This window comes from Bos mutus, chromosome 19 (assembly GCF_027580195.1).
Source record: "Bos mutus isolate GX-2022 chromosome 19, NWIPB_WYAK_1.1, whole genome shotgun sequence".
Lineage (NCBI taxonomy): Eukaryota > Metazoa > Chordata > Mammalia > Artiodactyla > Bovidae > Bos > Bos mutus.
Genome location: NC_091635.1, coordinates 35165541 through 35183175, shown reverse-complemented (window position 1 = coordinate 35183175; position 17635 = coordinate 35165541). Strand labels below are relative to the sequence as shown.

Sequence of the window (17635 nt, the reverse complement as noted above, 5' to 3'; positions counted from 1 at the left end):
TGTGGCTTTACACATGAAATGATGAGGTGGTTTGTTACACAGCAGAAGCTGAATGGTTCACACTGCTAGGGAGATCTGGTTACATCACAGGTTTAATAAATGGCTCAGTTTTACTTGACTTTAAGGCAATCTTTGGAGCTATCCTGTTCTTCTCTAACATCCTCAGCTCTACTATAACACTTTAGTGTGGAGGTCTTGGGCACTGTAGTCCCAGACCTGGATCTGACTCCAGTCTCTTGAGGTGTATGACCCTGAGCTAGTCAGTTTCCTCTCACTGAACCTTATTTTCTCATCTGTAAAATGTGGAAAGGTTTATCACCCAATAAAATCACTTGTGGTTGCTTATCCAGTATCCATTTCTGGTCCCTATATTTCCTTCCCAACAGAACTCTGATTTTGTTCAGTAGTCATACATCCTCTGTATTATCTTCTGAATTCTCTAGTAGCCTAGATCAGGAGTCGTTCTTGATGATTCTCAACTAGTCATGGAAATTCCATTCCCTTGGCCAATGGTTAGTTTAAGTGTGGGCTAGGATAAAGTTCTGACCAATGAGAGCCTAGAGGGAAAGATGCTAGCATGCAGGGACTTCTGGGAAAGATTTCTTCACTCCTAAGATGGACATGCGTTTGAGTGAACTCCGAGAATTGCTGATGGACAGGGAGGCCTGGTGTGCTGTGATTCATGGGGTCGCAAAGAGTCAGACATGACTGAGCGACTGAACTGACTGACTGAAGAAGCAGACAGAGAAAGAGACGATCTGTCTCTTTTGAAGATTGTTTGGTCTGGACATGAAGCCTGGGGCTACTGTAGCCGTCTTGCGGTCATGGTTACTTGAAGGTAAAACCAAAACCCCGAGGAAGGCAGAAGTATCAGACGGAAAGAACCTGGGTCCTTGAACATATCACTAAACCACTGAAACTCCAATTACCAAGTCAACTCTATCTCAGAACTACTTTTTATAAGAAACAAAAAATCTTCTCTTTTATTTAAGTTCGTTTGAATTAGGCTTTCTGTTTCTTGCTAACCCAAACCTCCTAAATGATATATCTTTTAGGGAAGTATCTGACACGTAGAGAGACTTCAGTAAGCATTAGTTCTGGTTAGAATTGTACTGGCCCCCTTTCCTCAACCGTTAAACGGTTTCAGGTTTCACAGATCTTGGAAAAACACTTTGCAGAACTCTACTGACTCTGACACTGTCCTGTTTGTTTCCGGCCTTAGGTCTAGAGCAGGGGTTAGCGCTATGGACAGTGCGCCAAATCTAGCCCACTGCTTGGTTTTGTAAATAAAGTTTTATTACATAGCTACACCTGTTCATCCAATGATGCTCTTGCGTTATGACACCAGAGTCGGGTATTAATGGTTGCAAAGGAGGCGCTATGGCTGGCAAAGCCTGAAATACTCTCTGGCCCTCTACAGAAAACGTTTGCTGGCCTGTGTTTTGGAGCCAATTCTTTACCTCCTCAATGATTATTCACTTGGAGACCTTATTGCAGTTTTCACCCCAGAGATTTTGCTTCCCTCAATGTATTGGCTAGGACTCTTGTGAGCAAGTGACTGAACATGTGACCCAAACTATGTGATGGCTTTAGGAATGGCTGGATCCAGGGACTCAGTGGGATAGTCAAGATCATATTCCACTCTCTCCATCCCTTGGCCCCTCTTCCTCTGTGTTGACTCCAGTCTCCAATGACAGTGTCTGCCACTGAGGACCATAATACGACCCCACAGTGCCTGTCCTTCCTAGCTAATGTTTAGTGAGAAAGAGGTAAAATCTTTCTAAACATGTTCAGTAAAACTCTGGAGAATTGCTGTGGTTGATTTAACTCCAACATTGAAAGTGCATTTTAGAGAGCAACAGATAATTCTCTTTTTACTCTTTCATTTTACATATTGTTTATTTGTTGACTGTCTTCCTCCACTAGATTAAGAGCTCTAAGAACAGTACTCAGCAGCTACTATATGCTTAGCTGCTACATGCCATTTGTAATGGATGAATGTATTTACGAGTATATTTATTTAAAAATTAGAATTGGGATTATTCCAACAGATAGTCTTGTTTTCTGCTTTTAAAAAGTTTACAGATTTACATCAGGAGCATTCCTTTCGTGCCACTAACGCTGTTTGGATTGGATTCCAAAGGCAATGAGCAGCCATTGAAGGTTTTTAAGCAATGGTTGACATTGACCCATTGGCTTATGAGCCATGTTGATCTCATTCTGGCCCATATTCTCTGCATTACCCATAAAGACTGCATCATACAAATATTTCCACATCTCCTCCCATCCCGCCCTTAGAGAATCCTGTTGTAGCTACTACAGTTTTTATGTTGAAGCTGATTGGATATGACTCTTCGGTTGGGCCTGCTTGTGTTGCTCAGTTGTCCAAGTAGCTGTAGTTGAGTGATGCGCCCGCTCCCTTTCCCCCGGGGCTGGGGCTGCTACCTCATCCCGAAAAGATGTGTTGCTTCATGATATCAGCTTACAGCAAACCATGCACAGATAACTTTTCAAACATTTCATTGTAATACTTTCATGCTTAAATCACCAAATTGGCTTTGGAAAATATGCAATGCCTTCAAATTACATTCTCTTTTAACTCAGAATTCACAGTATCAGAGGGCAGTCTGTGTACTTAAGACATTTGAAAATGGGGGCATTAAAAATGGGCTAGATTTACAGGATTTAAATTAAAAAAAAAACACACACAATATTGTAAATGCAACAAATGATGAAAAACAGTTACATTGTGTGTCTTTTTACCTGTATTGTATATAATACAACTGCATATGGAAGGGACTGAGGGGTTGTTTTAGTTTCTTAGGGCTCTCGTGACAAAGTATCACAAACTGGGTGGTGGAAAAACAACAGAAATTTATTTTCCCATAGTTATGAAGGCTAGAAGTCCAAAATTAAGTTGCGGGCAAGGCCATGCTCTCTCGGACACTCTGGGTAGAATCCTTCCTTGCCTCTTCCTAGCATCTTTCCTAAAGAAAATATTTCTTTGCCTGCATCAGGTCTTACTTGCGGCACACAGGATCTTTTGCTTCGGCGCTTGTACTTCCTAGTTGTGGTCCATGGGTTTAGTAGCTCCTCGCCACGTGGGATCTTAATTCGCAGACCAGTGAGCAAACTGGCGTCTCCTGCCTTGCAAAGTGGATTCTTAAGCACTGGACCACTGGGGAAGTCGCTCTTCCTAGCTTCTGCTGGTGGGGCCAACAATCTTTGGCATTCCTTGGCTGGCATCTACACATTCCAGTCTCTGCCTCTGTCACCATACGGCATTCTTCTTGTGTGTCTCCGACTTCAAATAGCATTTTCTTCTTCGTTAAGGATACCAGTCGTGTTGAATTCAAACCCACCCTAATGGCCTCATCTTAAATGACGAACTTATTTCCAAATAAGATTATATTTACAGGTACTGGGAGTGGAGTTTAGGACTGTAACATATTTTTTGGAGGGGAGGTCAAAAATTCAACCCATAACTTAGGTCATTAAGTTCATTTCTCTACTGGATGTAGGAATCAGCTATATAAGATCTATCCAATTGCAAGACTTAGGCACAAAGTATGATAATCAGTTTAAGTCAAACCCAGGTAGGTGGAGAAGTGGCAGAAAGAGGGTCCTGACACAAAATTATCCCACACTCGCTAGCGTGAGATAGTTGCTGCTGAACTGACCTAGTTTTAGAAGTTGGTGGAAAGGACTTCCCTGGTGGTCTGGTGGTTAAGATTCCGTGCTTTCAATGCAGGGGGCTCGAGTTTGATCATGGTCAAACTTGATCATGATCAGGGAACTAGATCCCACATGCCCTCTGGCCAAAAAATAGAAAAGAAACTGGTTGCAGAGCTGGGTGGGTAGGATAAGGTCCTAAGAGTGGTGCAGGGACATTCCGGTGTTGGGCAGACCACAGAGCCCACTGATGGGGAATCTAGCTGGCTGGTGGCAAGACTTCTGGAGGTAGATGGGTGGGGTCGTCATCATCCTCTAGATCACCAGTGTTCAACAGAAATACAAAGTGAGTCACGGGAGTCCCCTGGTGGTCCAGTGGTTAGGACTCTGAGCTCTTACTGCTGAGGGCCTGGGTTTGATCCCTGGTTGGGGAATCAAGACCATCTCTCAAGCTGGGCAATGTGGGCTAAATAAATAAATAGATAAAAGTGAGTCACACTTGTAGTTTTAAACTTTCCAGTAGTCATATCAGAAAGAGCAAAAAGAAATGGGGGCAATAAGACCTTATTTTAGGACTTCCCTGGTGGTACAGTGGTTAAGACTGTGCTTCCAGTGCAGGGGATGTGAGTTTGACTCCTGGTTGGGGAACCAAGACCCCCATATGTTATGAAGCAAAAAAAAAAAAAGACTTTATTTAATTCAATATACCCAAAGTATTATAATTTCATATGGCATTAATATAAAAAAGGTTAAGATATTTGTTTTTGCCTTCCTTTTTCCCCCCATACTAAGTCCTTTTTAAAAAAGCTTTTAAAAATTTCTTTGTTTTTGGCTGTTCTGGTTCTTCATTGACACATGGGCTTTTCTCTAGCTGAGGAGAGCAGGGGCTACTCTCTGGCTGCTGTGCTTGGGCTTTTCACTGTGGTGGCTTCTCTTGTGGAGCACGGGCTCTAGGTGTGAGCTTCAGTAGTTGCGGCTCCTGGGCTCTGAGCACGGCTAAATAGTTGTGGCACACTGGCTTAGCTGCTCCTGGGCATGTGGGATCTTCTAGGATCAGGGATCCAACCCTTGTCTCATACATTGGCAAGCGAATTCTTGACCACTGAGTCACCAGGGAAGCCCTCCCCATGGTGTCTTTCAAATCCAATGTGCATTTTATACTTGCAGGACATCACTAGCCATATGTCAAGAGCAGCATAGGCACATGTATTAGACTGTATTAGATTCTAGAAATGCTGACTCTGCTAGGATTCAAGCCACAGACTGGGTTGCAAGTGAGACTCAGTTCTGGGGAAGAACACAGGCAGGAGCACTGCAGAACCTAAGGGTGTCTAGGGAAGAGTTTAGGACAGCCTGAAGAGGAAACAGTGTTCCAAGTAGAGGCAAAGTGAACCAATGGGAAAGGATCCCCTTAAATTTGCTTTAGTCAGAGATGGGTTGGTTATTCTGTACAGTGAGATCCTTTGGAAACTAATTGTAAGAAGTTACACCTGGGCTGGGAGTACTGGCAGGAAACTGGTCAGACAATCACTCTCTTTGTTTCCCTCTTTAGTTATGAAACCTCTTATCTCCACTTCTCTTTGCTTGTCTGTTTTGTTAGTCTCTTTTCTACACACTCATTTCCTCTTTTATTTATCTAATTGGGCCTTAAAGTGGCTTCCTTAGCAGGGACCTCTAGGATTTCTCCACTCAACTCCCCACCTCTAACTTACTGGCCCCATGGCCCATTTCACGTTCCAAGAAGAGAAAATCTGATTGGCCACTTAGTCACTCACCCACCTTTGGCTCAGTTAGCTGAGGCCAAGCCCACCTAGTACAACTGGGGCCACCCAGGCTCATTCCTTGTCTAAGGCAGTGGTTTTCAAAGTGGGTTCTCTCCATCCAAGCCTTAGAAATGTAAACTCATGGGCCCCACCCAACCTGCTGAATCAGTGTCTCTGGGGATGGAGCCTGGGATAGTGTGTTAGAGCCATGGGTGAGGGCAGATTCCTTTAGAAGAGGATGTGGTTAGGACTACCATCTTAGTATATCACCTTAGAGGCCAGAGCTGAGGTGAGGAGCATGGGGGAGCTCAGACCAGGAGAGAGAGAGGTCCTAGATGGGGCCTCAGCTTCTACCATTGGGGACCAGGTCTGCTGGGAGGGGTTGAGGGATGGGGTCACAGAGAACAGCTCAGAACGTGACCTAATCGTAAATCATGTCAGGACAGGACTACATGTGAGTGTTTTTAGTGAACCTTATTTTGAGGACCTGAGACAGGCAGAGGCAGAGAGGAAATGAGTGGAGGTGGTGGGGGGTGGGGAGAGTCATGTTGACAAGGTATATGGTGGCTGTGCTTGGCTGCTTCCTCAGTTATAAACTGATTTGGAGGAAGCCAGAAGTAAATAATAAATTAAATTGTTGTTGTTCAGTCGCCCAGTCATGTCCAACTCTTTGCGACTCCATGGACTGCAGCACGCCAGGCCTTTCTGTCTCTCACCATCTCCTGGAGTTTGCCAAAGTTCATGTCCATTGCATTAGTGATGACATCCAGCCATCTCATCCTCTGACGCTCTCTTCTCTTTCTGCCTTCAATCTTTTCCAGCATCAGAAAATTAACAATATTTAAACAGTGAAGAAAGTTGAATTTTTAAGCAGTGGTAGAAACTGCTGAGTGCTTGATGTTTGCTTTTTCCATGGCATGTAAACTGTATTAAAATTGAAATTTACACTACAAAAATAGCTTCACAGGAGTACCATTATTAACATAACCTTACCTCAGACAGATTTTTTATTACTGGAGACAGCCCTTCTAGGTACAAAATATATTAATGGCTGAAGCAGAAGAAAAATACCAACTACAGATGGTAAGCATTTTCTTGCAAAGTCACATCAAATTTAACATTAGCCTTGGAAAACAGAAACATATTTAAACAAAAGGATTTAAATATTCTTAGAACAGTGTGTAGATTTTCACCTCTGGTCTAGGATATTATCCTAAAGAGTGCAACTTGAAGTGATTAAAATAAGTTAATGAAAAGAGTTTAAAACTTTTGCTCAAAAATGGTGTTTAATGAGTTCTTACACCATTTTCATTGGAAGGTTCTATTAAGTGGCATTCATGGAAAAAGACATATTTTATTGGTATGAAATAGGTGGAGTTAGTATACTTAAGACAGATGCCTAGAACAATGATTTGATAAAAGGTGAACAATTCCACTGAGAGCAAATTAGAAGACACAAGGGAATAAAAAGTCTTTGAAAAGATTTTCTGCAATTCCCGTACCCATTAGAGTCACGTGCAGGTATGATTTACATTAGAAGTAGATTTCTATTTTAGGAAGGAAGAAAAGAGTGAATTCCCTAGGAGTTGTTGTTCCTCCCCTTTTTTCTCAAAAATATGTCTAAAAACGTTGCCATGATGAAGCAATGCATGCGTGCTCAGTCACTCAGTCGCGTCCAACTCCTTGTGACCCTGTGGACTGTAGCCCACCAGGCTCCACTGTTCATGGGATCTTCCAGGCAAGAATACTGGAGTGGGTTGCCATTTCCTTCTCCAGGGATGAAGCAATGCTGTGCGTCTAAGGCTGAAATAAAATCTAATGAAAGTTTAGCTCTCCTCAATAGTATGGTTTTAAGGTATTCTTATCCGAATCTTTTTTTAAAAAACAACGAGATTTAAACGTATATGCAGGCAAGCCTAAACAGAATCCTTCTCTGCATATTAGCATGTATGCATTTTTTCCTGAACTGTCACTTGCACATTTGAATGTACTGCTTTAAACTTCACAACAGTCAATCTCCACAGCTCCATTGTTCTCTGAGATCTTAACTTCTGTTACCTAATACAAAACTGCAAACTGTGTTAGTAGGTGGTTGGGAACAGTGTGTGCCATTAGAATAAGGCAGATATGTATGTATACATCCGTTTGCTAAGTTTTATTGCCATTACTCGTCTAGTCTTTTAAACTGTAATGGCAACCATTGTTGAAATTGTTTTATGTATTTTCAGAGCTTGTGTAGCACAAAGAAAAGTTAACTGCACATAGCAGGCACTCAGCATTTGTTGAATGAATTTCTAGCACTATCTCCTGAATTTCTAGTCTGACTTCCGGAACTTTATATAATTTTTGCATCAGTTTAATTGTAGGACTGTATCCAGATTGATGAGCTTTCCTGATAACTCTCAGTCGGTAAAGAACCCGCGTGCAATGCGGTAGACCCCGGTTGATTGCTGGATCCGGAAGATACGCTGGAGAAGGGATAGTCTACCCACTCCAGTATTCTTGGGTTTTCCTTGTGGCTCAGGTGATAAAGAATCCGCCTGCAATGTGGGAGACTTGGGTTTGATCCCTGGGTTGGGAAGATGCCCTGGAGAAGGGAACAGCTACCCACTCCAGTATTCTGGCCTGGAGAATTCCATGGACCGTATAGTCCACAGGGTTGCAGAGTTGGACAGGAGTGAGTGACTTTCACTTCACTTCACTTCATCCAGATTGATGAGAAGTTCTTGGAGGTAAGTTGATCTGGAGAATAAAATGACATTATTGATGAATTAAAAGAAACAACTGATACAGTATTAAAATATATCAGATTTTATTAAACATTTAAAATTGCAATAGTAGTAGCCTTAAGCAAAACAGCACACAAAAAATCCTCCATGTATATATTTTTGCATGCATACATACAACTTTTTATTCTGCTTTTAAACTTTATTTGTAAACTCTTCCATATTATATGATCTTCGTAATTGCCACTTAAATGGGGGCATTAAAACCTATGCGGTTGATGTAATGAAATTCGCCATTAGGCTGTCAGCTTGTCTCCCTTTTGTTATTAACCGAATTTTGCAATAACATCTTCTGTACTATTATATCAAGAATAAATTCCTGAGTGCAATTACAGGGTCAAAGGGTAAGGTACATTTATTTTTATTTCATTTTCTATTTTTTTCCTCCTGAGATAACAAAATACAGTCCTGTATGAAAAGCTTTCATACATTGCTCTCGAAGGCTTATCTTGTTAATTATCCTTTAAGGCATTATCATCCGCCTATCCCTGCGCTACAGTTGAAAAAAAGAGCCCAAGCAGGCTGGTAACCTGATCTCGTTCACCAGGTGAGTCCTGGATGGAGGTGGAAACTACGCTACCAGGAGCAAAACACCCTTGGGGATTTGCCGGAACCTTCGGTGTGGGAAGAGCGTCTCCTGCCTCACTCCAGCCGAGGCTCACTCCGGACCGTAGCAGGTTCGGTTCTAACCGCTGGCCCCTGCCTCTCAGAGAAGCGCCCTGCACGCGGTGGGCGTCTAATAAAGGCAGCCTGTATTACGCGGACAAAAGCTTTCCCCTAAGCGGGTTGAACTCCAGGCCCTCCTGGCACCACAGAGGTCGGCGCCGCCACCCGGATCCTTTGCCCGCTCCTTCCTCAAGTTCTGCGTGGGACAGCAGGGCTCATCAGCCCTGACCGCCGCGCCCAGGCCGAAGCCAGGCCTGGCGCCTCCGCCCCCCGGGTGCTCCGCGCGCGGCCACCCAGGCCCCGCCCCCGGCCCCGCCCCGCACCATCGACCCCGCCCCCGTCTCCACCCCGCCCCCCGGAGCCGCTGAGTGGCGGCGGCGGCCCCAGGACCGGGTTTCCTCAGACAAGAGGGCGGGTGGAGGAGGAAGCGACCGAGCCCAGAATCCTGCTCCGGCGCCGCCGAGCACCGCCCGCCTCAACCGCCCGGCCCCGTCGGCTCCTGGGCCTCACCGAGCCGAGAAGAGGGAAAGGCAGAGGAGGCTGCGTGGAGGCGGCGGGGGCGCGGGCGGAGGCGGCGCGGCCGGCCGCGGCTGCCGCTTTGTTGTGCGGCCCGGGCCAAGGAAAGAGAAGTGGGAGGAGGGGGGAGCTCGGCGTCCCGCTCCCTCCGCGGCTCATGGCGACGACGCTCGGCACATCCGGGACCCTCCGGCCGTGGCGGCCGCGGCGCCGGCTGCTCGGGCCCCAGCCCCGGCCGCTGTGGTGACTGCGCCGCGCCTCGCCGTCGCCCCCGCCCCGCCCGCCGCCCGCCGGCCCCGGGCCCCGCGCCGCGGCCGCAGCCCCGCCGCCGCCCCCGCCGCCGGGGACATGTCTAACCCCGGGGGCCGGAGGAACGGGCCCGTCAAGCTGCGCCTGACAGGTGAGGGGGTTGGGCGGGCGGCCGGAGCCAGGCCCGGGCGGCCGCGGGGTGGGCGAGCCGGCGGGGGGTGCCTGTGGCCTTGAGAAGGGCCAGGGTCGCGATCAATGGTGAGTGGGAGGTCGGGGACGTGGGAAGGCCTAGTTCAGGGAGAGTAATTGCAAAACCACTCTCCCTCGTTGGGAAATTCTTAGAAAAGCCAAGGGTGAGTCGGGGGTCTTTTGTTGTTGTTGGGGGGGTCCCCCCGTTGGAATTCCAGGCGGATTTGAGGTCGAAAAGCCTTGGCCGAGAAGCACGACTCTCTCCCGGGGCGTCGGGGAGCAGCCCTTGGGCTGCTGCCCAGGTGGGGTCGTGGAGGGGATGAGGAGCTCCTGTGGCGGGGATTATTGAATCCGGCTGCTGACTGCGCGCAGTAAACACTCCTTAAAGATGGAGCGCTTAACGGGAGGGTGTGTGTGTGTGTGTGTTCCCCGGTTGTTAACTTGTTCGCCCACTTATGCCCGCGTGCAAAACCTTCCCTCTCGGCTGCCAGGCGCAGCAGCCGGTGCCACACACCTGAAACGCACGACTTTAGAGGGAAGGAGACCGAGGTTGACTTTTCCGGTGTGTCTGCCTGATCCGACGACTCGGGCTCGTTGTACCCTCTGTGTTTTGGAAGTGTTTGATTGTAGGGTAATATGTTTGGGGTTGTTCCTTATAGGCCGCAGAACTTGTGTCTCACTTCTAACCTGCTTTAAAAACACACTTTTTCTGAGTCCCTTTCTAAGTTTGTGCTCAGAAGGACTTTGAAGCAAAGTTTTTCTCTCTCCCCATTCTCCTCCCCTTCCTTTTTCTAAATGGAAAAGAATGTCTGGAGGGGTTGCTGGATAGCAGACTTTTCTTACGAAGTGTTTATGATCCCAAGTGTGTTACATCTTTAATGTTACAAGTACGTTTTGTATATTCTTACATGGTCGTGTTACCCCATTTTAGGGAAAAATTACTTGGAGTTTGATACGTGTAAATGAAACCATTGTAATTCTGGCTTCATTATTTGCTGTTAATAAATTGTGCACGTTGATATTCGGATGTGTGATGAGAAAGATGACTTAGAGAATCTGTGTGTATGTGGGTGCGTGTGTAAGAATAAACTGTAATTATGTTTGTCTCCACTAGACTTTGAGATTTATACGGACTAATTTTGTAATTGAATGCTTGTATGTCACATCCCAGTCCACTGGCTGAACTTTCGAGATAAAAACTTGCAGTGAATTAGGTATTCGAGAATTTAGCCTGACTGTATGTTGGCTGCAATTTTTAAAATATATTACTTTTCATGACAGTTTTACTTTCTCTAGGGAATATTGCAAAGAATCATTAACTGAGTGGTTCTTAATGGAAAACCTGGATTGGGGGATGCCTGTCTCCCTTACTTCCCCCCATTCAGTTTCCTTATTTTCTTAATGAATCAATGGAAACCTTTATAAGGGATCTTTGTTGTTTTAGAGTTTATCTACTGCTGTTCCTCTGTGGAGTCAATCCTGTGTCAGTGATCATGGAAAGAACCTGTGATTCCAGGTGTGCAAAAGGCATCAGAAATAGGCTCCTGGCCACTTAATTCCTTCTAGGTTATATACACGATGAGAGCATGAGGGAGAAAACAGGGCTTTTGACTTTCTGCAGATAAAATGAGTTTGAGGTTTTTAGTGTAATTCAGATCTTAAAGTGTTTATCTGTGGTTTTCTTCCTGCATATGATACATTATAAAATTCATGAGTAAAGTCAGGAGAAAAGATTACACTTATTTTTTGGAGGGATAGGGAATACTGGGCTAAATCTATAGAGTAATTTTGTATTTTTAGATTTTTCTGAGGAATTTTAAATACACTTTGTCCCCTTAATTGTAAAAACAGTTTTAGATACTCTCAGTTTCTTAAAACCATTGGGAATTTGTCTCTGTCATATTTTAAGAGAAAACTATTTAAATATTAAGAATTTCGCCTTCTTTTTGGTTACGAATGGTAGAGTCCCTTCTGTTTTGCCAGGAAGGTTAATATGTATTTTTTCATTTTTGTCCACTTACAAATTAGATGGTATAGATTTTAACAAATAGATTTTAAGAGCTGGATTCAATTAGCAGCTTTTTAGGACATAAACATTAAAGAGTTAGATGGAAAAGATTGTTTTGACTGACTGGATAAATGACAGGGCTGTGTTTGATGTGCGTCCAGGAATTGGTCTGGAGCTGGTGCCCAACTTTTCAGTCCATCTTGAGAAGCCAAATAAAATATTTAACCTAGGCCTCATTTTGTTTAAAAAAAAAAAAAAAAGGTTGATTCTTTGTTAAGACCTTAAGAAATGTTTGGCATACCTTTATACTTAAGTGTTTAACAGTTCATTTAGATCTGGGTTCCATAATAGAGGAAAATTACTTAAAAAAAAAAAATGGGGGGAGCAAATCCCGTAGTGAATTTTTATTTGGATTACAGTATACTTGAACTGTAAGATGATGTAAAATAATTGTTCTTTGTTTTAATACCATATTAGTATTTTAAATTTATAGACTGTCTTTGATTCCAAGGTGCTTCATGAATTGTAGTTACTCAGTTATGTCCTTCATGGAGAGCTGCCACTTTACTGAAAGATGTAAACAGCTTTTGCTTGGTGTTTGTCACACACACACACACACACACCCCTCCCCCCATATATACATTCTCACATGTACACACGAACTGAAGGAAAAATATTTGAACCATGAGATCTCTGCACACAACAGATATTATACTTTTTCACATGTTATTCCTAAGACTACAGTCAACTAGCGAACTGTTTGATATTTGTTGATGTGAAGAAGGCAGTGCTAATTTGATATGAAATTTGAAATTCCTCAGGTCATTGGTGGTTAGGATCTGATTTGGTCCATCAAACTACTACTTTTTTTTGTGACACATTAATACTTGATCATTAAAAAGGACTATATGGTAAAGCTATCAATTTCAACTAGTATTCATACAGAAAATTATAAAATGTAAATTCTTGTACATTAGACTTATGCATAGGCCTTTCTTATGATGGTTTGGATAGAAGATATTCTTTGAGGTAAAAAAATTGAGGGTAGTTTTTTATATTATTACTGTTTTTGAAAACCAAAGGCTGGAAAAAGCAGTTTACTATAGTTTCAAATATTTAAAAGTCTTAGATATGGAGAAATAACAGATTACTTCTCCAAAACATTTATTGTAGACCTGTTTGTAATTTAAATGTTTTTGTACACTGTTCCTTGTTATTAATTTATAAAATCCTAAGCAGTAATAACCTTGGCTATAGGTAAAGCAATATTAACTTTAAAAAAGTCTGATTTTACATATGCTGGTATCTTAATATTGTTTTATTGCATATTTTGTTGATTCAAAAATTTTAAAAATTGCAACTTGATTGTCATAGTTTCCTAAGTGGGAATGTGCCTGTACACCATAATGGTCTGTTCTATGGGTGTTAGTAATTTGAATGTCCCCAATTCATTTTTTTTTCCCCTTGGTGTCTGAGGATGAAGCCAGTGTAACTTAGCTCCTTCCTTTTCTCTTAAGTTTATCTCTTCCAGTCTAACCTTCAGGCAGGGACTGAAACTGCCAAGGTGCTTAATGTAGTTTGGTTTTCATTGGTGACTAAAGTGTGGATGTGTGTGTGTGTGTGTTTAAACATGGATTCTGCTTTTTTCCTGTTGATTGAACTGTAACTATCACAACATACTGACATTTATTTAGCGTATAATTTAGCATATTTAGTATATAACTCCATTTTCAAGGTAAGTGAAGGTCCATGCTTTAGCCCTGCAAGGTCTTTATTTTAGCCATTCTTGGTATCTTCCAACAATTTTGAAGGCTTTCAAAGATGTACTATGTCTTACTCTTCAAGTAGTCCGTCCTTAACAGAACTTAATATTTTATTTATGATTCAGTCCCAGGTGGCTCAGTGGTAAAGAATCCACCTGCCATGCAGGAGTTGTGGGTTCAATCCCTGGGTCAGGACAATCCCCTGGAGAAGGAAATGGAAGGAAATGGTATTCTTGCCTGGGAAATCCCATCTACAGAGGAGCCTGGCGGGCTCCAGTCCATGGAGTTGCAAAAGAGTCGGACATGACTTAGCGATGGAACAGTAACAGCAATCATTATGAATATGTTATTGTGCTGTTGTGATGTGTAGTACGAGGATGTCATCATAGTGTGTAGGGAGAACTGTTGGATTCTGGCTGTATGTTGCCCTGTTCTTACAGCTTTTTCTCTTTGCTCTCATTTTTATTGGTACTTTGTTCTAAGAATGCTAAACCTTTGAAATATATTGTTGTAATCAGCATTGTTATGTGTTTCTGTATAAGGGACATGTATTGAATGCTTATTAAGTGCCATATACCATATTAAGTTTACATCTATTATTACTTTTAATTCTCATACTCCAAGAGGTAGGAGAAACTTGGAGAGGTTAAGTACATGTCAGAGCCCAAGTTGTCTGTCTAGAGTGCCTGTTACAAACTTCTAAGATCTTGTGTGGAAAATAAAACAGTTTCTTTTATTTTGACTTACCCTTGTCCCTCGAAATCCTTGCTCATCTTTTAAGGCTCAACTCAAGGAACCCTTATCCATAAATTTCTCCTTGACCGGTGTTGACCTTTCCTCTGTGACTAAGAGGCTCTACCTCTAGCATCAGACCTAACTCACAGAAGGCAGTGAGTTGTCTCGAGTTATCTATGCTCAGTGAGTGTTGTCAATGCTGTAAACTCATGTGAAGGCAGAATCCTGTTTCAACATGGATTAAGAGCTTTCTGGCATTTTATTTTGAACGAATACTGGAGACATAGAAGTAATTCTGTGTATTTTTACATGTGTTGTTTATGACCAGTACACTGGGTGTGAGTGGCAAGAGATCAGGCTGTAGATTGGACCAACCCATTTTAGGACCTTGTTATATAGAAATTTTGCCAAGAAGTTCGATTTTACATTTTTTACAGTGGTGGGAACCATTGAAGGATTTTAAGCTTCGTATATTCGGTGTTTAGAAACGTCAGTCTTCAGGCAATAAGGATGGACTGGAATGGAAACTGTGAAGACTGATTTTAGGATAACCAGTTAAGAGAATGCTGTACCATCACCGTTGTTCAGGTTTTTTTCTTGTTTTAATTTTTATCTCTAAATTTTATTTCTATAGATAGTTGCTGTAAACATTTTGGTGTAGATAAAATATTTTTTTTAAGGGTTGTTTTCGTAGGATATTTCCATAGAGTGCTATTGCATTAAAGGGTGTGGATCTTTTTAGGTTCTTGATGACTTTTTTTCCTCAGGCTATTTCCTAAAAGAATTGTGCCTGTTTAGAGCGGCATTGAATAAATGTATCCCTCTTAATTTTCTATTATAAGAATTGGCTCTTGTTTTTTTTTTAAATGTTTGCTAACTTCATGACAAAGAGTATTTAACAGTTTCTTGTAAAGTTGAGTATTTTTCTGTTAAGTAATATTTCTCTTTGTTGACTTGTTTGGTCTTGTCCTAGATATTGGTTAGGCTCTGTGTGTTTTTCTTGGGTGATCTGCTTGAGAATTGAAAAAGGTATTAATCTGTTGTCATACTTGTTACAGACATTTTCCCTAGTCTGTTATTTGACTTTTAATTTTGATCATTTTTGGAAGAAAAGTGATTTTGAATAAATTTGTTACTTAAGGAGTCAAATTTGTCCAACTTTCCCTTGGTTTTTTCTGTCTTTTATACTTAGGGAAGCCCTTTTCTTCAAGAGGCTTAGTAAATATTTAAGTACATTTTATTTTAGTGTTTTTAAAAATGATTTAGGAAGACATTGCCCCCCGAATTGCTATTCAGTCATCTCCTCATTATTTGTTAACCAGTTCTTCCTTTTCATAGTGCTGTGATACCTTTTTGTTACGTTAATACGTTAGTTACAATGGATGCGCTCTTGTTCAGTGCCATACTCTTCATTATTATAGCTTATAATTTAGTTTAATATTCTCATTGTACCAGAAAAATTTTTGCTCTTCCAAGTTAACTCCAATTAAATGGTTAAATTTAAAAACAAATTCATTGATTGTGATTAGAATTCATTAATTTGGGAAAAGGAGGCATTTAAGTGTATTTCATTTTTCCACCTAGAAACTTTGAACTTTTGTTTATATTGCTTAGACTAGCTTAATAGTTTTCTTTCTATGTTTTAATGTAATTCCAGCTAATTTATATTTGTAACATATTCATTGTATTTTCTAACCTTAGTTATTGGTTTCTATTTAGGATTGCAGTCATATCTATTTTTGCTTGACTAGAGCGACTTTGCTGAACATTGAGCCTACTAATATTTCACTAGTGCGAGTTTTCCAGATATCAGTATTTGCCATTTTAAAAAAATGTATGTATTTGGTTGCACCAGGTCTTGGTTGTAACATGTGGTATCTGGTTCCCTGACCAAGGATCAAACACTGGCCTCCTGCATTGGGAGCGTGGACTCTGAGCCCCTGGACCACTAGGGAAGCCCCGAGTATTTGGCATTTTTTACAGTTCAGTGTTAACACTAAATTTTTTTTCTTTCCGTTTGGAGTTTTGGACTAATATATGATTAATTGAACAAAGTGAAGAATTTTATATCAGTTTATTTTAGAATCACTTCTAAAGGCATTGACTTTTTAAAAACTGCATTTGATATGAATTTAGAACTTTCATGTGTCTTAAGTTTGGCAGTTTGGTCTGGTTTCTTATTAAAAATCCACAGCAGACATAAAACTTAGTTTTAAAATAAATACTGCTTTTAGGTAGGAATTCCTATGTAGATGATCGCACAAATTGCGTTTTTTCCTTCCCCAAAAGTTTCCTCCTGCCTCTTCACAGTCTTCTCCCATCTCCAGTCCTTGGCAACCACTGATTCCCTTTCTGTTGCTGTAGTTTTGTCTTTCCTAGAATTTTATATAAATGTGACAATACAGTATGTAGTATTCTGAGTCAGGCGTCTTTCACTTAGTGTAGTGCTTTTGAGGTCCATCCAAGTTGTGTATCAGTTGTTTGTTCCTTTTGTTCCAGAAGAATATTGCATTGTACACGCATACCCCATTTTATTTATGCGTTCACAAATATCCAGACATTGGTTTCCAGTTTTTTGCCATCATAAGTAAAGCCATCATAAAGGAAATTTGGGTACACCTCTCTTTGTGAACATGTTTTTATTTCTCTTGGGTAAATATTTAGGATCGTTGGATCATATGGTAAGTATGTGTTTAACTTAAACGACAAACTGCTAAACTGTTTTTCAAAGTTGTACCATTTTTGTTTTTCTGTCAGAAGCGTCTGAGAGTTCCAGTTGCTCCCGATCCTAGCCAGAGAGCTTTATTTAGCACTTGCTGTTGTCAGTCTTTGATTTTAACCATTCTAATTGATGTGTAGAGATAACGTAAGTGTAGTTTTAGTTTTAATTCCTTTACTGACCTACAGTGTTAGGCATCTTTTAATAGACTTACTTGTCATCTGTGTATCTTTGGTGAATATCTTTTCAAATCTTTTGCTCATAGTTTTAAAATTGGATTGTTTTCTTACTGAGTTTTGAGAATTCTTTTTGTATTCTGGATACAGATTCTTTATCAGATAAGTGTTTTGCAGATATTTTCTGCTAATATGCATGTGGCTTTTTCCTCCCCTTAATAGTGTCTCAAAGAGCAGAAGTTTTGAATTTTGAATAAGCCCTATTCATCAGTTTTTTTCTTTATGGTTCATGCTTTTTACGTCGAATATAAGAAATCTTTTCCTAATCCACAGTTCTAAAGATTTTCTATGTTTTCTTCTGCAATATTTATATTAGTTCTTACATTTCGGTCT

The 17635-nt window shown here is 41.5% G+C and overlaps 1 protein-coding gene across 1 annotated transcript in view; it reads left to right on the top strand.

The window, feature by feature from the left end:
- Window positions 1-9669: 9669 nt before the first annotated feature.
- SMURF2 (SMAD specific E3 ubiquitin protein ligase 2) overlaps window positions 9670-17635 on the top strand; it is a 110675-nt gene continuing 102709 nt past the window's right edge. Inside the window, exon 1 of the mRNA XM_070390100.1 lies at window positions 9670-9803. Coding sequence (XP_070246201.1) covers window positions 9752-9803 — 52 coding nt within the window. The 5' untranslated portion in view covers window positions 9670-9751. The remainder of the gene's footprint in view (window positions 9804-17635) is intronic.